This window comes from Uloborus diversus, chromosome 7 (assembly GCF_026930045.1).
Source record: "Uloborus diversus isolate 005 chromosome 7, Udiv.v.3.1, whole genome shotgun sequence".
NCBI lineage: Eukaryota > Metazoa > Arthropoda > Arachnida > Araneae > Uloboridae > Uloborus > Uloborus diversus.
Window position 1 is genome coordinate 106,466,179 of NC_072737.1, and position 24,775 is coordinate 106,490,953.

Sequence of the window (24,775 nt, forward strand, 5' to 3'; positions counted from 1 at the left end):
TGCTATATTGTGTGTGGGACAGGATCACCTCTAACATTGACTCGCTGCGCTATCACAACCTAATGGTATATTTTTGTCATGTGTTGAGACTCGTGTTCAATAGGGCAATGCACCGTCACACACAGCAGGGGGGGGGGTCCTCTCCCACATTATCACCTTTTCTGACCTGCGTGATGTCATGATTTGTCACAAATTGAGCATATCTGGAATGACTTGGCGGTAAATTGAACAATCTATGAGTTTGATTGAATTAGTAGTGCTTTACATTAACTGATAGGAATTGACCTATTACATCATATGAGACTAGTATACCTCAATGTTCGACTGTATAGTGTTGTACATTCAAACTAGAGTTGATTCAACAGGGTACTTAAACCTCCATTCATTTGGGATTTTTCCAGTAAGAAATGTTCATTTTATTTTCATTTTGTAATCAATGTTGCCATCAAGTGTAAAATTTTGTATCATTCTGACTGCCCCTTCTTGATGTCGCATTTTATGTAGACAGCAGTGTATATAAGAATAACAATAATGGAAGCCACTATTTAACCAATATTGGCTTAAAATCGGCATGCAATAATGGCTCAAGAGTGTGATTGCAATATTGGCCAATATTGTCAAAATGTATCCCCTCCGTGTTTCAGCCAATATTGTGAGCCACTATTTAGCCAACGTAACGCCAATATTGGCCTTAGATCGGCATGCAATAATGGCTCAAGATTGCAATAGCAATATTGGCCGATATTGTTAAAATGTATCCCCTACGAGCTTCAGCCAATATTGGGTGTAAATCGTACGCCAACATTCAGCCAACCAAGTACAATATTGCGCCAAGATTCAATGCTACTTGGGATGTGACAAAAATGTCAACAAATGACGGAAATGTCACGAAACTGAACTTAATATGTACTAATGTATTGAAAAAACGGTACAAAATGAAAATGCCGTTCGAAGCGAACCAAAAATTTATGAATTCCGAATTCAACATCGTGAAAATGGCTGCTTCAGAACAACTTACTGTGTGTTCTGCATTAATTGTTTACTTTCGTAATACTTTTTGGTTTCTAATCTCTTTCTATATGGGTCAGAATAACCAAAAGACTGAAAAATCTTTTCAAATGAATAAAGCGAAAAATTCATACATACGAACAAAAATCACAACACTTTTAGCATTTTCTTCGTTACCACATGCGCTTGTTTAAGTTTTTAAGTCGGCCATTAGACAGTGACCGCAGTGCCCCCTATAGTTCGTTGGAGTTGCGAATAGCTGACGTGTCAGAAAACTTTACTTTCATTTTATCTGTGAACTCAAACCACTTTTTTTCCCTTAAAATAATGACTCGTTGTTTGCAATATTGTTATTAGCTAGAATACGGGACTTTAGCCGTCCCGTTTGGAAGTTCCCCGGGACAATTTTTCAAAATACGGGACTGTCCCTTGAAATCCGGGACGCCTGGCAACCCTGAGTATAACTGTGACTGTAGCTTTTGCAAAAAACTGTAACTGTAGCGCTTTTTCCTCCCTCCCTCTCTCTTGCCTTGACCCCTTGCTATATTTGTTGACAATCGTTGTTCGTGCAATTTTCCATCAGTAATTTCCCCTTTGCTGTGGGGATTAAAATTGAAGATGAATACCAATTATAATCGGCAAGCCTATAACAATTCGCCTGTTGGATTTCAACATGGCAATCGTTTTTTTGCGCAAAGGAGTCCGAGTTTTTCCCAAGGTAACCGATTTCAATCTCCACATACACAACAAGGTAACAGATATCGTTCCCCGAATCATTTGAACTATTCAAATGCCAACCGAAGTCCAATGCACAATAATTCACCGGAAATGTTTTCGCCTCGTAATTCTTCTCCATACCGGCAAAACTTTCACCGAAATTCGCCAAATTCATACAATACCCCGAACAGTTCAGATGGTAGGAGTAATTATGCTAATCGCAGTTCGTACGGTTCCAGCGGCAATTCCAGTTCATATTTCGGTGACGCATCATTTGGAAGTCCTTATAATACATCAAATAGGCATAACAGATTTCAGGTATGTTCTAAACTCTTAAATATTTTGTACCAGTCGACTTACTTAAAGTAAGTTACAACAAATTATATGAAAAATACGAGATGCATAGCAAAGCGGGTCTTAAATTAATGAGATATATCTAACCTTTTCTTTTTCTAATAAACCTTATCTGCTGACATAAATGTAGTCGATACAGGGACGTGGCGAGAGGGTTCAGAGTGGTAGTGATGGGCATAATAGAGTTCTCATAATCAAATTGCTCGATTATTCAAGATCACTCAAAAGCTTGATTATCTCGAGTTCTCAAATATTACATCTCGATTATAATTTTTTGAGTTCTTGATTATTGTACTTCAATTTCTTTATTATCACATCTCGAGTTCTCTATTTACATAGTTGACGTTCTCGATTGACACTGCTCAAGTTCTCAATTATCACTTTCCAAGTAGTCGAGCAATGGACTGCTCGAATTCTCGATCATCACATCGAGCAATGGCTTTATCGAATTCTCGAGATGTCTATCACTCAAGCAATGTATTTATAGAGTTCTCTAGATGTCTATCACTTGAGCAATGTATTTATCGAGTGAATTCAGAATCGAATGAACCTCTCCAGTAGTTGACTTCTAGAGCAGGGCTGTCCAACTGGCGGTCTGTGGCTGAATGCCCCCCAACTTCTTATTCAGCATATTTCTTTTTCTGATACTTGATGGTATCAAGGAGCATCCCAGACTACCATTCTTGGTCAAGCCGAGATCACCAAAATTTCTTCTTTATTGCTGTTTAACTCCTTTCATTGTATTGGGAGAAAAAGGTACACAGGACATCTACAGGCCAAGGTCGAGCAGTCCTACCCTGCATGCTGGTGTTCAAACGAATTCCTAGAAATAGTATTGTCACGCTTTGGCCAGGGGAGACAGGGAGGGAAGAGAAAAACACTTCAGAAAAGCGAAACCTGCCTGCAATTGATTAAAAATAAAAAATTAGACCTTCGACTAGCAACGACAAATGTCAATGTTGACATTCCTGCCCTAGTAAAGAAGACGGATTGACCTTGGTTTTCCCATTAAAATCTAAGCAGATTGTTTTATAATCTTTCTGTTTCATTGTTTTATAATTAATAATTAAATTATTAATTGTTATATAAGAGGTAAGAGGTTATTGTTCAACTTTTTCAAACTGTGGCCTGCCAGCTGATCAGTGACCAGAATTCTGACCCATGTGCTCTTTGCAGTTGAACAGCCCTGTTCTAGAGTTATTCAGCTGCAGGGGTAGCTTGTAATTTAGGCAGTCAGGGGGCAAGCTTAAAAAAAAAATGTTTAATCAATTTTAAATGATTTTACATTTTCGTACGGGTCATGGAAATCCTGGAAATTAATACTTTCTTTAAACGTTATGGAAATTTATTTAAAGTCATGGGAAAATGTCTTGGGTAGTAAGAAAGTAAGAATAGCTAAAAGAGCATTAGAAATATTGAGTGATTTAGTAATCTCAAAAACAAATCAGATTTGGAATCCAATTTCATCCTCTACTGTAACTGTTGCTCCCCTTTTCTTGTAATGTGATTTTAGTTCTAGAGCATCACTAATTTTGAATTTACCATTATTTTCGGCATTTCTTACATTTTATATTCTGTAGTAGTGGACTTGCATGTTCTTGATTTTGCCAGGCCCCTTCAAAAAGTAATTCAATTGCATCCGAGTTCGTTTCAACTACTATTTGTAAAAAAATCATTGAATTTACCAAGAGTTTATCTTGATATGCTGAAGGCTTTAGAAATTGAAGACTTTAGTCAGGCAATAAAACATAGAAATAGTGGAATTCTATCTAATAAACTAAAACAGTAGTGCCCAACATACAGCTCGCAAAACTGATCCTTGTGGCCAGTTGGAATATTATTCTAGAAAAATGAATTTACTGAAAAATGTGGCTTTACTTTAATGAACCAGTATACTGTCAAGTTACTGGGTGATTAGATGCACTATTGACACCATAAGGCAATGTTTTTATCAAGTAAATTTATTATTGGAAACTTAGCAACGACTCAATTCAATTTTTGTCCCATTCATTACTTGTCTGCCCTATTAATTAGGTTCAACCTATTCCGTGGTTGGGAGTATACTGTACATGTATTCTGTTGCATTATTGGGCTATGTTCAACACTTTGCCTAGTGAGCTATATCAGTTGCTGGGACAGAAGTGTTGAATTTTAGATTGGTGGTTAGTGCAATGTCTAACTCAACTAGGTAGGACCTAAATACTTGCATTTCTTTTTTAACTTAAAAAGCTTTACGTAACATTCAACAATAAAACATAAAATTACAGCTTGCGGTACAATAACTGAAAAATAAAGAGTAATTTTTAATCTGTTTTTACATTGTGTATTCTCATGCATAGTACAGTAAAACCTGTAAAGTTGACCACCTGTCTAAGTTGACCGCTACTTTCAGGCACAGAATTGGATCTACAGCAGACTCTCGTTTTACGTAAGAGTTACGTTCCAGGTAAATGCTGCGTAAATTGAGACCTAATACTAGTGTTAATATATTGGTCTCGTAGATAACAAAATACTTCATTCTAGTGATGACTAATTGTATAATAAGTTTAATGTGTACTTATATATTGACTTTTATGCACAACATGCATAAAGAAAACATAAATTAATTTCGTGTCCTGTTTATAAAGAGAAGCTGGCTATGATAGTCTTAAGAGATTCATAGCCAGCGTAAGATTAAGAATTTTTCTCTGTAATTTTTTGCAGAGCATTAATAAATCCATGATCACTTGCGTCATTTCCATGGTAGAACCTTTCTTCACTAACAAATCAGAAAGATCATTTCTACTGTCTAAAAATGGAGGGGGGGGGGGGGGGGGTCATGGCACAGACTGCGTCATTGAAATTTTTTAGGGGGTTGTTTTTAGGGGAATTTTACTGTTTGGGGGGGGGTCTTCGTGGTATAGGGGGGTATGCCTTTTCCTTAAGTGGGGGTTACCCCTGAGTTTAATAACTTCTGGGAAGAGCTCTGGAATCAATTGCATAAATGTCTCCAGTGGCCCAAGCTTGATTGTTAGCAGGCCAAAATGCAATTCATTACACATAATCTGCAATCTTTAGGAGTTTGGATTTTGAAAAAGGGGAAAATTTTATCGGTTTGCATTGCCACTTCTGCGTAAAACTGAAAATCATCTGCGCAAAATAAAATACAGGTATTTAGCCCTGGCTTTAGGGCGGTAACTTACTGAAAATACAGGTGTCAAATCTTAAACCTTGTATGATCAAAACCGTGAAAAATAAACCCGCGTAAAACGAGGGTCTACTGTATGTCATATAATTCAACCTTTGTAAGTTCACCACACCGTAAGTGGTCAACTTACACAGGTTTCACTGTATGTGTTATCTGCGTGAAACGAGAATCTAATTGCAGTTTCTTTCTGCGACAAATACTTGTGCTGCCATCTAGTGATAGAACAGTAAGTTAACGTATAATTTATTATAGTTGATTGCAAAATTAGCAAAAAATTTTGTTGAAATTATTTTTCGAGTACAAAAGTAGTCAATTAAGGAAGAACGCTTTTTAACCAACTTCAAAAAGGAGGCGGTTATCAGTTCATACCGTATGTATGTTTTTTTTGTTTGTTTGTCCACTCACAGCGTCTCTCCTAGTGAACCGATTTTGATGATTCTTTTTTTAATGGCTAGGGGATGGCTCAACTTAGGTCCCATTACTTTGTTTGATCGTATTTGTTCTTTAGAAAAAAAGTTGTGGGCAAAAAACAGTAAATTTTATGCAATTTCCTTATTAAATGATCGAAATGATATGAAACCCATTGTTATAAAAGTTTGGTGCCATATAACAGTAACATTAATAGTAATTGTAGTGATAATTTTGAATAAAGGCTTCTCTGAAGCAAGCATCAAGTTTCTTCAGTATCATTGCTCCATATTGGTGGTAAAGCTAAGCTGGAAGCGAGGTGATGCACTAATCAGGATCTGCTTAGCCTTCACAAGACTAAAAAATTATGTTTTCCTCAACTATACAGGATTGTATCACAAGCAACTGGTATCCTGTGAAATGCAAATTAGTTAGGGATATTTAAATGGTTATAATTAAATTAACACACAAATGAATTCCAGAGAGGAACAAAGATAAATTTTTAGTGCCAATTGCTTAAAGTTTAAGGTGTGCTTATATATATATATATATATATATATATATATATATATATATATATATATATATATATATATGTTTAGTATGGAGCATTTTTATGAAAAAAAAAAAGGTAAAGTTTCATGATGGTAACTTCTTACTATTACTGAAATATCTACATTTACACTAAAAAGAATGAAATAAAAAACTTTTGAAAAAAAAAAGAACCAACTTCAAAACTGCTCTAAAAAGTGAGAAAAAAAATTTATTCTTTAAACACCATCGATAATACTTTTAAACATAATTTTTGAAGTTGGCGCAAAAACGATAGATAAGATCATTCACAACCATAACTCAACTATAACTATAAATTTAACCAACCCTAGTTTCTTCATTACCACATGCATTGATAACAGCATATTTGAGTAACGATATAAATGCTTCGTTCCTAACTTTGGATGATTTTCTGAAAAAATATGAAAGAAGCATGGTTACATTGGATTTTACTTTTTGTTTTTGTGCCAACTTCAAAAATTATGTTTAAGAGTATTATCGATCGTGTTTAAAGAATAAAATTATTTTTCACTTTTTAGAGCAATTTTGAAGTTGGTTCTATTTTTTTTTCAAAAATTTTTTATTGTCTTTTTTTGAAGAGAAGAGAAGAGACGGTATGTTAGTTTCAGTTTGATTCTGCGTCAAAAACTCGTGCTGCTGTTATCTGGTAGAACAACTTCTATTTTTTTATAGTTGATTGCAAAATTGACGAAAAGAATATTGACTGAAATGTTTTGTTATAATTATTTTTCGAATACGAAAGTGATCAATTAGGGAAGAAAGCTTCCCTACTGACTTCTGTTAAAAGCAAAAAAATTTGCTAGCTAATGTTTAAGTTCGTTTGAGATTTTTATAAATCATTACAAAATTAATGTTCAATTGTGACATAAGGATAGGCTTGCCAGACGTCCTGGATTTCAGGCAAAATCCCGGTCGGATTACTTCACGTCCCGGAAAAAGATAAATTTGATTATACGACCAAGAAAGTCTAAAAATGTTTAACTGTGAAGGATTATTTTGGGTAATTATACTTTGTCATTTAAAACACAGGCTTGTAAAATTAATATCGAATCGGCTTGTGAGGATTTTTACGACAACAGGAAAACCAAAAAAGAGTTTTTAAAAAAAAAGTAATATTGAATGAAAAATACATGTGTAAATATTGTTCAAGTTTTTATTCCTCATTCACAGTATTTCTTCTTACTAAAGTAACTAACAAATATTACATGTAAGAAATAAAATGTTTAAATTTAACTGCTAGTGTCATTCATTATTACCCCTGGTTCAGTGGCGTAACTACGTACCGCAAGACCCCGCAACGCTGGGGGGGCCCGGATCCGGAAGGGGGCCGAAAATTTTTGAGCTTTGTTTTCATTAAATCTTATTAAATTATTCCTTAAAAAAACTTAGTTTAAAAAGATTATATTAGTTCAGGACCCCCCTAGAACTCCAGAACCTATTGACCTAGGGTATTGATTAAAATATCAGGGGCCTAGGTCAAAAACATTTTCGGGGCCCTCATGTAGACAAAAAACATTACAATTTTTAATATTTGCTAAAACAGTTTTAGCAATTCAGGGCCACCAAATAGCAGGGGCTCTAGGCATACCCTAGTTGGCCTATTCAGTAAACAGGCCCCTGAGTAGAGAGGAGGGGGCCCACGGCCCAACTTCCCTGCGCATAAACCAAATCTGAGATCGGTGCAAAAAGTAACTAAGCCACCTGCCACGGAAAGAATAAAAATTCCTGAAAGAAAATTAAAAGAAAGAAAAAGTCACGACCGTTCCGTAGACCGGAAAAAGACAGCCAAAGAGAAGTTTTTTGGTAGGATCTGAATTGGGGAGGGGGGGAATCGGAAGGGGTCCGAAAACTTTTGAGCATTGTTTTCATTTAATTTTTCTGTAAATCAAACTTATTTTTATATGCTTGTATTGGTTCTGGGCCCTCTAGAAGCCCAGAACCTATTGGTCTAGGGTCTCCGATTAAGATATCAGAGTTGCAGGCCAAACACCTTTTCGAAGCCCTCTTGCAGCCTATCATTACAATTTTGTTGAAACGGGTTTCGCCATTTGGGGGCCTCCAAATAGCAGGGACTCTAAGTCACGGCCTTGTTGGTTCAGTAAACAAGTCCTGACATTAGATGGCGGAAAAGCGCCTAACTCCTGACCTCTCAATTTAAAGAAAAGAAATGCAATAGCTACTTTGTTTAAAGAATTTTTTTTCTTTTTGGAGGGGGGGGGGGGGCATATTACTTACTAAGTTTTCTTACATTTTTTTTTTCAAAATAAACAAAAGATAGGGAATTAGCCAAGAAGGTGGGAAAGAAAGGATCCTGAAACTAAATAATTTCCTTTTACTTCACCTAAGAGAAGACAGCCAATTGTGTTTTTAAACTTCAATTTCGGAAACATTCTGGGAGAGAGTCCGGAAACCCTTCTTCTCCCTAATATGTCCAAAAATCACTTAAAATTGCTTTTTTAGCACTTCGATTTCGAAAAATTCCTTGGCAAAGTTTCGAATCCCATCACTTCCCAAATTTACGATTTTAAAACTTTGATTTCCAAAAAATGCCGGGAGAGCCCCGGAATCCCATCACTTCTCGTTAGCAGGTTCAAATGTGGCCTGCAATTGTGTTTCAGGAGTTCAATTTGAAAATTTTCCAGGGAAGACCCTCCGAAACCTTGTTCCTGTTAAAATAAACCGAAGATCCTCTAAAATTACGTTTTAGGAACTTCAATATCAAAAAATTTTCCGGTAGTCTCATCTTTGTATACTTCCCCTTACAAACATCCTAAAAACACATTTGAGTAAAAACACACGAAGTTAGGGGAAGGGATGAGAGGGTTTGAAATTTTGCCCCTTAATTTATCGAAATCGAAGTTCCAAAAAAGCTATTTAAGGATGGCTTACAAGTGCGTTTTTAAAACTTCAATTTTGAAAAATTTACAAAGATGGCTCCCAAACTTGGTATACTTCTAAATATTACCTGACTTCACCTAAAATTGCGTTTTTGGAACTTCAATTTTGAAAATTTGGTTGCAGAATCCCCCATTTACTCTCATTGCAAGGTCATCAAATGTGGCATACAATTGCGTTTTTAGGAGTTCCATTTCAAAAAATTTCCTACGGGAGAGCCCATACCCCCCCTCCCTTTTTATTAACATTAACAAATATTGTTTAGGATTACGTTTTTGGAATTTTAATATCGAGAGATTTTCGGAGGCGTCCCTGATTCCTTCCCCCAAAGGTGACTCACAATCATGTGTGTAAAAACTTTTGAAACTTTCTGAAATTTCGTTTTTTAAGCTGGAATTTCAGAACAATTTTATAAGCTCACCCCAAAAACATATTTCTCCACAAAATTGAAAAATTGTATTACAAATATACATTAATACGATTTTTAGTAGGGGGCCCAAAATCAAATTTTGCGGCGGGGCCGAAAATTTGAAGTGACACTACTGCCCTGGTTTAGGCTCAAAATAAGTATTTTTTCATAGCATTGAGAATGAACTACCCTCTAAAACACGCTAAAAACCAGGGGTTTGTTCCCTTCAGGGGTGTTTCTAATCCGAAGTATCCAAAACTTTTGGGCTAACAAGCTCATTCTAAAGCTGAAAAAAGAAAAGAAAAAACTGTTATAAAATGTCTATTTTGAATAGTTTTTATTATCATATTTCAAAAGATTTTACGGAGCATGGGAGGGGGGGGGGTATTCCAGGGTCACGGTTGAACATTTCAGAAATCTGGTAAGCCTACATAAGGATATTTATAAAACAAAGAATGTAAATGTATGTATGTTCCCTATACATAGGGCCTGATTATTGCTGAAGGCCATGGCCTATGACCCCCGTTCTTTAGGGGCTCCAAATGGCCCGAGAAGGAACGTAGGGGGGAGGGGAGTGTTACGAACACCAGAAACGAAACGTACCGAACTGATAAAAATTTAATTTTAGGATCGGAAATGGGTGTTTTTCTTTTATATGAGGGAGAAAAAAAGGCTCTCAAAAACTAAAATAAAATATCCATAGAAACCACTCTAATTTTCTGCATCAAATAAAATTTGTTCCAATGTTTTAAGGTAATTGGAACGTGTATTATAACTGGTCTTGACTAATTTCATGCTAACTGCAGGTAAGCGTTCAAATAGAAATCCATTGTTGATAACAGTCATCATTGAGCAATGCTTTTATTAAAATTTGTAGCATGAAGAAAATCGTTAAGAAGAAAGATATGCTGTCATTCTTTTCCCTTAGAATATGGACAAATAAAATTCCGACTTTTCCTGAAATCGGGGGGATTTAAAATTTTTCTTTTTTGGTTAATTTTCCACAATCTGTCAAGGAATTTTACATTTTTTTTATGTTCAAACCTGGCTTGTTAAACACGCGTCACTTGACGTAACTTCTATTTTCGAAGTAGACCATGCAAAGTTGGGTGACGTAGCTAGTAAATACAAATCATTTTAGAACCCGAAAGAGGTATAATCGATGAAATAAAGCTTGTAATCCAAATGTCTGTGCTTTTCAGTGCGGAAGGGGGGGGGGGAGACATTACCAAAATTTTAAAGTAATGAAAATGGAAAATGAACTTTTATTTTTCACTTTTCACTTTCTTGCACAATGAACAATTTTAGAAATAAATCATTAGAATAAAAACAATTTCATTTTAGATTGTTCGTAGCTATGAAAAATATCAAACGTTGTAAAATGATCAACAAAATCTCATAACACAAAAATAATTTATTCCATGATAATTTAAAATTTTCTCACAACATTAATTAAAAAATATTAATAACACTACAAGGAACATGCAGCAGAAATATAAAAACAAATAAGTTTTACTAAAAAGCAAAGCTTTTAATAATGTAAATATCTTTAAAAATATGAAGTTGGAATCTTTTCCTGAAAGTAAAAATGAAAATTAATAAATAAATAAGTATAAAATGATAAATTTGCAAAACCTCCCAGACCGGTGTTTTGAAGTGGCTGAGAAGATGCGAGCAGAGACAATCGACTGCTTTGGAGTTTTTAAATCCGCAAGCTCTCATCTTTTTTGAAAGGAAAAAGGGGTTCCTTGTAACTCCGAAATTTGTTTTAGCACACTTTCCTTTATTTATTTTTAGCTTTGCATCGTGGTTTCACCTGTGTTAATAAGACAAAAATATATTTAAAAACTATTTTAAGTATGTCATGCTATGACATAAAATTACACCCTTGTCCATGGGTATTTTCCGACAAATAAGAAAACCGAAAATAATTGAAAGCCCTTGATTTAAAAATTTACATGATATTATCGGTAACTTTGATAAAACAGAACGCTAAAACTCTCCCTGTTGGCAGCCGGATGCGAACCCGAGATAATTGCATCACTAGCCCGGCGCCTAACCGATTGTGCTACGATCGTATATTTGAAAATGCTTCATTAAGCAATAAATAATGCATCATAAATATTATTGATTTTATTTCAATTTATTGCTGCTCCACTCCTATTAGTCATAGCATGATGTTATATAACCTATAGCTTACCTCAATAAATTAGACTTTAACACAAAAATAATTTTTTAATCCGAACCAGTAGTTCCTGAGATTAGCGCGTTCAAACTAACAAACTCTACAGCTTTATATTAAGCTATGCTTTGCAGTAAAACTTATTTATTCATTTATATTTCTGACGTACGTTCTGATTGTACGAACAATCTAAAATGTAATTGTTTCCATTTTCATGATATATTTCTATAATTGAACTTGCTAACGTATCACCAGATGGCAGCCCTTGCGACGCGGAAAGAGACTGAAAATAAAGGTTCGTCAAGTGAAAATGTTTCGGGTGGTTCTCAGCCACATTTTGCTTTAGGTAATGAACCAAAGGTCTTCAAAACTAGATACAATGATTAGATTCTTGAAATGTAGTTGCGTGGCAGAAATTTAAGGATATATTGCTCAGTTGAATGATTTTATGTGATGTAGTAATATCCAGAAAAGCAATTTTTCTTCTTTCTCTCTCCATCTTCAACTAAATGCCCTTCAATCATTTTGATAAAATCGTGTATGTACTTCTGGATTTTCAATAGATTCATATTAATTCCAGAGCACCGATAGTGAGCATATTCAGGGCACAAACTCCAAGGAACTTGAGCCCCTATATAGAAGACCCTTCAGTCTCGCAATACGTGACTCTTCGCTCATTGGACAAAGCCTCCAGTTTACCCCCGCAGGCCATAAAAATATTCCTCCCGTAGACTTTACATGGAGCGCCTAAGAAATTATCAAAAATACGTAGAATCCGATGAAATACATGAATGAAATTTTTTTTGCTATTTAGTTATCAATATATGGATGTTTATTCTGTATGTATGTGCAATTTTTTCAGGAAAAATCCCTTTCTTTAATTTTAAATCTTGATTTTTGTGTTCCGTTAGTGAATCATCCATATTGTTAACATTTGTTTTTTGCTTAATATCTTTATACAACCTGCTTGTTTCAGTGTTATAACGATATTTATGTCCTCTCATTTTGTCATTACATCACTTAATTATACCACTGTAAACGCAGTCTACTATTTTAAAGTTTGCTTCTATGTTCGTTTTCGTGTAAGATTAGCTTGGCAGGCTTTGAAATGCATTTGGCGGCAGCAAAACTCGCCAAGGTTTTGCTGTGAGCAAAGGAGAATTTAAACCCACATTTTGTTACTTTCTTATGAATGTGAATGACTATCAAGTAAAAGTGACTAGACATTCTGAATTGTAGCTTTTGATATGTGATGGTTAGTTTTAAAAAGATCACTAAATTTTTATGCAAACAAAATGAAATGAAAAAACATCCGAAATGAATTCATTTAAACTTTTAAAAATGATTTGAAAATACCCTACCCATGAAAGTTTAAGCCTTTAAATTTTCATAATATTTCAAAAATATGGGATTAAAAAAAAGATTAAATTTATAGAATTTCTCTACTGCTACTTTTTTTATTTATCGTTTGCCAAATTCAGTTTTTTTAAAAATCATAAGCTTTTTTCTAACAATTGTTTTCAAAATAAATTCTGTTCTACTAAATGTGTGAAATAACCAGTGCGTAATAAATAATGCTAGGAGAATTGACTTTTTTTTTTTTGCACCAGGAGTATGACATTTTGGGCCAGGAGTATTACATTTTCTTTGTAATTTGGCTGTTTTGTAAGCTCAAATGTTATTTTTATATTCTAACCTCTTAATTCAACTACACACTATGAGTAGAACTATTTTTTTCTTTTATTTAACACAAAAATATTGTAAAGGAGAATGACAGCAAAAATGTTGCATACCCTTTTTTTAATTTTTAGTAAGAGCAGCAGATAAATCACATTAACAAAATACTATAATAAAGTGTTGTAGCACAGCAAAATAAAAATTCCTTTTTTTAATCTATAATAATTGAACTCATTTATAGGACAGGAGATTGACATGAAAACTGAGGACAAACTGTAAAATGATGTACTTGAGATTATTTAAATAATTGAATTTAGTTGAAGGATGTCATTTCACACCTTTAAGTATGCATAATTTAGTGCTACAAATTAAATTTGCAGAATGTTGACATACAATTTTTGAATAATTTTAAGTATGTTTGAGAAACTAATGAGGACATGTCAAAAGAGTGACTTTCTGGTTGTTCAAAAATTTTTGTAGGAAAAGATAAGTGAGTTATTGTTTTGATAAGAATGGAAACATCGAAAAATTTATTTCTTATTATTGAAAAAAAAAAAAAAAAAAACCCCTAGGTCGGACAATCCTTGTGTTATGCTTTTGGGACATAATATTGTTAGGATTTTGGAGAATCACCCCACTGTGTTTGTCAGAAACAAAATTGTGCCATGAATTTGAACAAGTCAAAAACTAGGAATCGAATTTTCAACACCTTTATCTATCTACAAATTTTAATGGAAATTTAGCAACTTCATATACATATGATATTGATATCAATTAATGATTGTGCATTCTCTCTGATATCTAAATTTGAATTCAGTGGCGGCGCGAGAACAAAAGTAGACGTCGGCGATGCAGTTTTGCGAGGCCCTTTTAATCATAAAATATTCTCAGACAAATAATTGAATTCATGGAATTAATTTTTGTACTAACTATTGGAACTTAGGGTTCCCAATTCACTTAATTGCTAGGACAAAAACATTTCGTGATTAGTAGCGCAGTCAAAAAGAAGTTTTTTTGGTGGTGGGTGGAGGAGGCGGCACATTGACGAGGGAAAAAATTACCTGATAAAAAGGGGGGTCCGGGGGTTCTCCCCCGTAAAAATTTTGAAATTTATAGTTGAAAAACGCCATTTTAGGCTTTTTTTGTTGATGTTAAGGGAAAAAAGGTACAGGAGGTCTCGGTGGTAATTTCTAGAAATTGAAGCCTTAAAAACGCAATTATAGGCCATATTTATTGAATTTAGGGTCAGAGACTGTCTAGATCGATTCTTAAAAAAATAAAAAAAAAAAAGATCAAAATCAATCTAATACAAATTCTCGAAATTGAAGTTTCAAAAACGCAATTTTAGACAAACTTTGAAGATTTTGCGGGAAGGAAGGGAGCTCTTCCCTCGAAAAATTTTGAAAGTTATGGTACTAAAAACTTTCGCAATATTTTATATTCAGGAGCCATTCCACTTAAACTTTTTGTTAATGTAGTTTAAAAAGCCTAATTGCTTATGATATAAAAGAAAGGCGGTATGGGGATCCTTGCCCGAATATTTTTTGAGATTCAAGCCCTAAAGATGCGATTGTAAGGCCATTTTTTATAATATTAGGCTCGGTAATTTTTTAAATTCAAGCTAAAAAAACGCAAGTTTAAGAGCCATTGTTTGTAAGGATCAGGCAGGTTGTGATTGTTGGGATTTTTAATTTTCTCTATTTTCACATAGGTTGTTCCTCATCATGAATGTAATGTAAATCCGAAATTTGAGATTTGTCTGACTCACCGTTTTTGAGAAAACAAATTTTTCTGTTTAGGGGGCGTGGCACATTTTTGCTGGTTTTTCAAATTTGCAGATTTTAATGTGTTTGTTGCTTGAAGCGCCCTTATAATGACATGGATTTTTAAATTCCATATTACTATATGGTCTTGTTAGATACTGTTACAGCTGTCAAATCGGTGACACTACGAGGGCGACGCCCACAAACTCCGTTTAAAAATGACCGAAAATGAATTTTTTTCTATATTCAAGGCTAATTTTCTCAAAGCGCCTTCATGATGACACCAACATTTTTAGATCATTTTCTAGCCACACTTACATATATCAAAAATATGTAATAAAATCGGTGTCACTATAAGGGCGCCAGAAGATATTGGAACTTTTATTTGATAAATTTCACAAAAACACAAATATTTATAATCTAACTACAACTGTCACCCTCATAGCAGATATCTGACACTAAATTAGGATGATAACCAACATATTTGTCTAACATTTGCACACAAAAAATCGGTGTCACTCCTATTATTTTTGGAAATATAATCGTTCGAAGTTAGTACGTTATGGCGTTTTTCTATATTTATTTATTTAATCTTTTCACACCGAGATAGTTTTTTTTTTTTTTTTTTGAACATATTTATTTTTAATTTAATTTAATACAAAGAAGTGTACCTTATAACATAAACAGTTTTGGGCAGTAAGAGTGTCTTTTTCTTGAATAGAAAATGACCGTTTTGATATAGGTACAGGCGGATCTATTGTGCATAATATGTCTAGATTATCATACCAATACTCATCTTGTTTTTTCGGCCCAAACAAATTTATTTATTCCAATTGTTCTTGACATACATTTGACCTCAACTTGCAAATGGATTTTATACGAAAGATGTATAGTGAGAAGCTCTTACAAACATCTTATATAAATGCTTCAAATTGTTCAACTATTAAATACCCCTGCATTGCCACAAGTTCAATTTAATGAAATTGGATGGGCTCTATCTTTACGAGCTCAGTTCAAGTTCACTTCAAAGCAGAGAAGCAGTATTTATAAGAACAATTTACGATTGGTGAAAATACTGGGAAAAAACAACATCCCAGTCAAGTTGCACACTTGATGAGAAATGCAGTTCGTAACGGGGAAAAAACTGTTCGTTGCTCCAGAGTATTGTACTGTGAACCAAATCCTATCCCCTTTTTTTTCGATACAAGAAACAAGAAAAACGAATGCATTCTCAATACATCAAATGAGAATATTGAAGAAAGCGAACATTCAGAATCTGAAACTGAATTTGAGGATAACGTAGACCAAAACGAAGAAAACATTAAGAATCAAATCAACCAATTTCAGAAAGACGGTCATCTCTTATTGAAAACTGCTAATTTTGGAGCACTAAAGTATGGGAAAACATGGCATCCCAGAAAAATAGTAGAAGTTGACCATTTGCAAGTTTAGGTCAAATGCATGTCAAGAACTATTGGAATACATAAATTTGTTTGGCCGGAAAAACAAGACGAATATTGGTACGATAATCTAGACATGAACATGAACATATGACTGTTTCTGGAACGCCTGGAGCTTAGAGCTCCTAAATTTTTCTATTCAAGAAAAAGACTCTCTTACTGCCCAAAGCTATTTACATTAAAAAGTACACTTCTTTGCATTAAATTAAAAATAAATATGTTTAAAAAACTATCTGGGTTTGAAAAGATTAAATAAATAAATATAAAAAACTCCCATAACGTACTAACTTCGAATGATTATATTTGCAAAAATAATAGGAGTGACACCGATTTTTTTTTTGTGCAAATGTTAAACAAACATGTTGGTTATCAAACTTATTTAGTATCAGAGCTCTGCTATGAGGGCGACAGTTGTAGTTAGATTATAAATATTTGTGTTTTTGTAAAATTTATCAAATAAAAGTTCCAATATCTTCTGGCGCCCTTATAGTGACACCGATTTTATTACATATTTTTGATGTATGTAAGTGTGGCTAAAAATGATCTAAAAACGTTGGCGTTATCATGAAGGCGCTTTGAGAAAATCGGCGTTGAATATAGAAAAAACTTTATTTTCGGTCATTTTTAAACGGAGTTTGTGGGCGTCGCCCTCGTAGTGTCACCGATTTGACACCGATTAGACAGTATCTAACAAGGCCATATAATAATATTGAATTAAAAAATCCTTGTCATTATAGGGGCGCTTCAAGCAGCAAGCACATAAAAAACTGCAAATTTGAAAAATCAGCAAAAATGTGCCACGCCCCCTAAACTAAAAAAAATATTTTCTCAAAAACGGTAAGTCAGACGAAGCTCAAATTTCGGATTTACATTACATTCATGATAAGGAACAGCATATGTGAAAATAAAAAAAAAATTAAAAATGTCAAAAATCACAAATACTTTAAACTGCCTGATTCTTACAGACAGTGGCTCTTAAGCGATTTTCGATGTTGTTGAGAATTTGGGGGCTTTAAGCTGGAAATATCGCGAAATTTAAGATCTGGAAACAAATTTTCAGTTGCTCCATAATGCTTTCGGTGTGTGTGTGTGTGGAGGGGGGGGGGGGGAATTCGGAGGAGCAGCATTTTAAACATTTTCTTACTTTTTAATGAACTTAGGAAACAAGAGAAAAAAAGAAAAGAACTGAAAAGAAGAGCAAAAAAAAGGGGGTAAGGGGGAATAGAGTTAGCTGATCAATAAGCTGTTGCCATTGAATATTTTTAACTCAGGCCCCGACAGATTTGGGCCAAACATTTGCTAAGGCTGGGCTCTGTGCAGTCTCCCCTGCACACTATTTTGATTACTTTTGCGTCACCTGTTATATTTAATAAGATATTCAATTCGCAACTCCAGCGCTCGAATACGCTAGCTTGCGGAGATTTTCAAAACTGCCGACAAAACTAAAACATTGCGTTCCATGTTTTCATTTTGGGCAAAACAAATAGTTTGTTATGTGTATTTTTTTTTTATTTGTGTAATTCATCATTTGGAATCGTCATCCGCAACAGCGTAACATCAAAAATATCTGATATAAACTGTGAGTACACATTTTATTTATCTGAGTACACATTTTTCAATTCGATGAAAAAAAAAAACGAACTTAACAACATTGACTGGACACTTTTCCTCAACCTAATTCCACATAAATGATTTAAATAACCTTTGTTACTACAGTATCCTACTGAAATAGACAGTATGCAAAACAAATTTTCTTGAAAATATCGCAGAACAGATTGAAAAATCCAGAAAGAACGTTAAGAATTAGAACAATAAAAAATAAAAGTTCGCCAAAAATCTGTTTATAGGGTTATGGTTTTAAAATTGTGTGAAAGAATAATAAATCTTGACAAGATTTCGCATATCAGGTAAATCATTTCCATGACGAATGAATTAAATGCATGATTTCTTTCGATATCCAATCATATAGTCATAGAAATAAATTATCTAGTGTTAAACGTTACTCTTGACAGTCTGCCACGTATGTGCACTATGTGACAAAAATGTCAACAAATGCCGGAAATGTCACGAAACTGAACTTAATATGTACTAATGTATAGAAAAAAACGGTACAAAATGAAAATGCCGTTCGAAGCGAACCAAAAATTTATGAATTCCGAATTCAACATCGTGAAAATGGCTGCTTCAGAACAACTTACTGTGTGTTCTGCATAATTTTTTACTTTCGTAATACTTTTTGATTTCTAATCTCTTTCTACATGGGTCAGAATAACCAAAAGACTTTGAAAAATCTTTTCAAATGAATAAAGAACAAAAAATCATACATGCGAACAAAAATATCTATCATTTCCTAAGTTTAGAGGCAATTTATATGTTACAGCGTGCGTTTGTTTTAGTTTTTTCATCAGCCATTAGACAGTGGCTGCAGCGCCCCCTATAGTTTGTTGGAGTTGCGAATCAAAAACATGGAAATATCTTAAAACTTCTGAGAATTTTGCGAGGCCCTATCCGCGCGAGGCCGTCGGCAGGTGCCGACGTGGCCGACGCCTAGCACCGCCACTGTTTGAATTAAACGCTTTTTATTGATTTTAATTAACTGTGCTTAGTTAAAAAATGTACACTAATGAGTATATTAAGTTAACCTGTTAATTTTGAACTTAGATTATTTTCATGTGAACTTTTTCGTTTGTTGTTTTTTTGCCATTATCTCTGCATTAGTGCAGAAATCAGCTGTATACTGTAACATTTTCATATCTTCAAAAGTAGTAAGTTGGCAAAAATAGGTTGCAGTATTGGCAATTTCTCACTTTTTTTGGCATTTCAAAGTTTTTAAGGAAAACCAGAACAGTAATGAAGCGGATTTCTTTTCTTAAAACAAATTATTGGTAAACTTGCAAGAAAATACTCACTAAATTCTGAAAATAACGCCCAAATTGCTGAATGCTATAAGTTTTATGTCCTGACTTGAGCGCAAAGTAATATTTAAAGTTCTGATAACGCAATTTCAGACCGCCTTTAATGGTGGTAAATAGGGGGCGAGGTTTGGAAGCTTTCTCCTGGAAATTTTTCGACATTTAAATCCTAAAATCGCAATTGCAGGCTATATTTGACGATATAAGAGGAAGGGATGGAGTTTGGAACCTCAACATGGAAAATCGAAATTCTAAAACTGCGATTATGGGTCACTTTTGGTCTCGTAACTGGAGGGATGGAGTGCGGTGCATTCAATTTCAGTTCATGTTTTTAGATTTTGGGGGCTTTCCCCCTAGAAATTCTCCCCGTGTTCAGGTAATTTTCAAGGTCGGGCGTCAGTCACAAAAAGGTAGGACTTTCCCGCTAAATGCCACTTTCACCATCTCCCGGTTATGACTAATAGTAGCTGATCGCTAGTGTTTTTTTTTAACTCTTAAAAGATTCATTCACAACAAAGTTTGATGCAAATTGATGTTTAATCCGAACTGCATGAAATTTTTAAAAAAATACGTTTTGTAACGTTTAATTTTATGTACTCAGGTGTTTTTGTGCTCTGCCGGAAATGAAAATAAATACAGGGTTTGACATTGTTATTGCTTTTTTTTTTTTTTTTTTTTGTTAGCGTGTGTTATTCGCGTTCCAGCAAACGCCATCTGCTCAGAAATCATTCCAGTTTGTTGTAGGTATCAATATGGTAAATCTTGACTGGTGCTAATATTCTAGAAAGGGCATGAGGGAGAGAGAAACTTTTTTTTTTTTAGTGGAGAGCGCACAGTGTCTGACAAATGTGAACTTCGTATTAAAGCAATTACAAATCATTCAAATGCTTATTTCTTATGTTTTTATTGGATGAGCTAGTTTCATTTTCAGTAAATATGAGGAAATCATGGTGCATGGAACAAATACCACTTTTAAATTCAAAGAAATCTAGCTGAATTCTCAAGATTTTTTTTTTCTTCTCTCTCTTTTGAAGGGTAAACGGAGCTACCAGAGTCCAAACTCCAGCGATTCCAACCCCGGACATTCAGCTGACATTCGACAATATGTACATCCGTCAATGCTGGAAGATCCTTGGAAAGACTTGATGGCTGAAATGGAAAAGGATGTGCCGAATAAATCATGATGAAACATTGTATAAAAAGAAAATAATGATTTTAACTGTTTTTAATGACTTTCAGGCAAGACCTGATGCCATCTTCGTACAAAATTGCATGTAAATAAAAGGGTTTTAACTGTTTTAATGAATTAATTCTCTTCAACCTTTTCCCAATTTTACTAGGCGAACTATAACAGTTGCTATCTTAACTTTCTGAGATCAGAAATTTTATCTAAGCATGGCCCCACTAAATTTCGTTTATGCTTATAGGCTATAACAATAGCCGAAACTCATGGCGACTAAGAGGGTGCTACAGGGAAACCCTGTTTTCCATTGATTGGTGGATTCAAGGGTTCCGTTCGGTGCCTATTGCGGTCAAAATGGGCGAAGTTCAATCAAAAATAAACCAACTTTGAAACTCGTCATTGATTGGTGACTGCACAGAGCAGATAATAGCTGCATCGGTTTGACACAGAAAAGTCATTAATTGTCAAGGCCCGAAAGCGTCAGTGCCATCTAGTGGGGCCATGATCTAAGTTAAAATAGAGATAGCTGATTCATACTTCTCGGACATTTACGACACAGCAGGAAAAAGCGTTTCTCGGGTCTACTAGGAATTTTGCTAATTTTAAAACTATTGATCAGCAAATTCAAAGCTTCAACTTTTCCATTCATTTGTTCAGATATGTGGGCATGATTGAAATCTTACTAAGTGAAATCTCTAGGGTGAACGTACGGCTCACTTACTTTTTTCTACGTCTTTAATTTATTTTCTGCATAGCTTTATAGATGAACTATTGATAAAATGTTCTGCATATTTATAATTCAAACAGTTGCATATATCTTTCCGCTGAAGTCTTTCTAGAAGAAACTCTTGGTGACAAAATACATAAATTTATTCCTCATACCGTGTGCTCTCTTAAAGTCCCTTGCCACCGTCTTAACTTTAGGACGGCTGCTGCTATTCATAGTAAATTAAGCGCACACATGCACCACCTGGTGGAGATCTGCGGAGTTAGTAAATTTTTTCCCTTATTTCACTCCGGATTTAAGATAGTTAAAATTGAAGAGACGAAAAGATACCTAGTGGAGTACGGCGTCACGATGACAAATGAAGGTACAGATAGTTTTCTGACGTCACAGTGTAGGGAATAATGAGAAACAAATGCGTGTTTAAACCGTCCTATTCTTTGCATTTATGTCCACATTATAATTCACTTTCTAATTATATTGGAAAATTGGAACAAGTTTCATATCGTGCCGAATAATCGGGGCTTTCTATTGAGATATAATTTTGAAATGTGAGTATTTTCACCCACAGTTTAGAGGATTTAAGTGAAAATTTCGCTTCTCTTGGAAAAAACTTAATTATTAGGAGATAGATATTTTATCTGGATATAGAATATTGAATTGTCACAAATAATGAGGTCACATATCAGCTTTTAAAAAAATCCGCTTAAAAGTGGGTGAAAATTCAATTATTCAAGGATTCAATGAAATCGTTGAATGGATATGAGGCAGAAAAGTTTGAACGAATTTCTATTTCATAATCGACGTTTAAAATTTTTTAGCAAAGGCTGAAAAGATCAAACTCTACAGTTTTGAGGTAACACTGCAGCAAAAATTTCTTGCATAATAATATGCGTTTGTTCAACAAAATCATTTGAAGTTACATTAGGATCTCGTGATCTCGATGATAAGAGATATATTAAGATATTCGAGGCAGTGAGAAGAAAAGGTATGTAAGTGCCAAAATAAAAATTTTGGAGATAACCATTACAAATCGCAGGTGAACCTGTCCTCTGTTTCGGGGCAAGAGATAGTACTAGTATCCCTGGTAGGCGCTGTTACAGAGCATGATTTAGAAAAAAAATCAAAGCCTACCTAGGACGGGAACTTTAAACGCGTGTTACACTAAACTTTATCAACTATCAAAGGGACCTCTGGCCCTCAAACTATGAAGGTCTGCGTGCCAGGCGCCTGCATATCGACCGATCCCAAGCGGTAATTCTGTAATCCACGCTATGGCTTGGTTTCTTCCATGCTCGATAGATGGCGCCACTACTTTTTCATAATTTTTTTTTTTTGCTTTCTTTTCAAAAATGTCTTGTGTCTTTTGAAGTTTTAACCATGGATAGCTTACCATCCGGCTTTATTTATTCAAATATTAATATTACAAACGATCAAAACGAAAATTTAACTTACAGAGTAAAAGAAATCTGATGAAAATGCTGCAAATGTAAGTTTAAAAATTTTTTTTTCTTAATTTAATTGCGGATAATCCCGAAAAAAAAAAGATTTTATTAAAGGGACAGAACAGCCGACTTAAATTATTGGAATTTAAGAAAAAATGTGAAAATTCATGTGCCTAAAGGTTTAACGTTGTAATTAATAATTTAATCAACGGTCTAATTGATACAACTATATCAATTAGATAACATTATATGCAGTATTCGGGGGGGGGGGGGAAGTACATATATATAGTGTGAAATGTAAGTCAGAACAGTTCTTTTACAAAAGTACTCCAATAGACTTTCTAGTTTATTTACTTTTTGCAAAACACACACACATATATATATATATATGCCAATGATTTTTTTTTTTTTGGTGGTGGGGGTGTGATCGCTTCCTTTTGGGGGGGGGGGGACACATTCATCCTTAGTTTTATTTACCCATGTTTTGTAGCATTTTTTAAAATTAATTTTCTGTTTAGTTTGTTCTTTAACTTTTGTTGTTTTTTCCACCAGTACTTACATGATCTTTACTAAATTGCTATGTTGGGCCTTTTTTGGTTAAAGATTTTTTAGATTGTATTTGTGTTTCAATAAAAATTGAATTAATTTCTCTTTTGAATGGCTTATACAGATTTAACTTAAATTTGTAACGGATTCGGTGCGACTTCCACTTTCTTGAAAGGATGACACAGTTCTTGATAAAAACACAGGAAATTTATTTACACTATGTACAGGAAAAATCGTTAATAACTGCTAAATTATTCATCAGCAATTAAGCAATTATCACACAACACCGTAAACTCAACGTTTGCACACGTATTTACTTCCAAATACGAAAACAACGCAGCGAAATGCCTCGCTATAAATAGAGCAAATACACACTCTCAGTTCGAAATCCTCAATCGAAACTCCCCTGTTTATCCATCGCTAACGGCTTATATAGACACCGAAAAGAAATTTCTCAAATATTCCACACGCTTCTGTAAAGTAGTAGACCGTTATCAAATTTTATCAATGAACAAAAAGGAAATAGGGGTCGTATACTTTAGCCATATGAAAAGGGGTTGTATATTCATTACGGGAAACTATTTACAGGTTACGTTCCTACAATAATTACTATTTACCGGATTTGTAACATTGCCCCCTTCCTAAGGACTGCACGTCCCGGGCAGTACAATCCCCAGAAAGGGTGCCAAACTTCTATCACAAGTTTACAAATACACACATTAAATAATAACCAATAATGCATAGGAGACACAATAACAAGAAATATTACTAAACATTAAAAGCAAAAAAATTATCTACAACTTTCATGTTATCAACCATGGTTGTTTACGTAATACTCATGAACTATGGCCATAGTATGGGGCTAACCGATCATAATGTACAACCCTAGGTTTTGCATTAGGTGATTTTTGGATCCTCACTACAACGTCATTCAGTCGGTTAAGAACTTTGTAGGGTCCATCCCAATGCGACTGCAATTTGGGTGAAAGACCTTTCCGTCGGATGGGATTCCATAACCAAACCTTGTCGCCTTCGTTGAATTCATGTCCAGTAGACCTTGTGTCGTATCGGGTCTTCATCTTCTCCGCCGCGATGTTGATTCGCTCTCGTGCGAAGTTATGAACGTTTTCCAACCGGGCCTGGAGATCCTGGATGTACTCCTCAGGCGATGCAGGCGCATCCGGAGGACGACCGAAGACGAGATCACAAGGTAGCCGAAGCTCTCGTCCGAAGAGCATCTGAGATGGGGCATATCCGGTAGTCTCGTGGACAGCACTGCGATAGGCCAGCAGGAACAAAGGTAGCTTCTTGTCCCAATCCTGTTGATTTCTG

General features: G+C 34.6%; 2 protein-coding genes across 2 annotated transcripts in view; one reads left to right on the forward strand and one right to left on the reverse strand.

Moving 5' to 3' along the window:
* The first annotated feature begins 1,527 nt into the window (after positions 1 to 1,527).
* LOC129226403 (uncharacterized protein DDB_G0287625-like) lies at positions 1,528 to 20,843 on the forward strand. The gene is made up of 2 exons (XM_054861003.1): positions 1,528 to 2,043; positions 20,580 to 20,843. The coding sequence occupies exons 1-2, from the start codon at positions 1,627 to 1,629 to the stop codon at positions 20,727 to 20,729; spliced, it is 567 nt and encodes a 188-aa protein (XP_054716978.1). The 5' UTR covers positions 1,528 to 1,626; the 3' UTR covers positions 20,730 to 20,843.
* LOC129226402 (cyclin-dependent kinase 12-like) overlaps positions 19,527 to 24,775 on the reverse strand; it is a 171,092-nt gene continuing 165,843 nt past the window's right edge. Inside the window, exon 15 of the mRNA XM_054861002.1 lies at positions 19,527 to 20,694. The gene's annotated coding sequence lies outside the window, so the exon portion shown is untranslated. The remainder of the gene's footprint in view (positions 20,695 to 24,775) is intronic.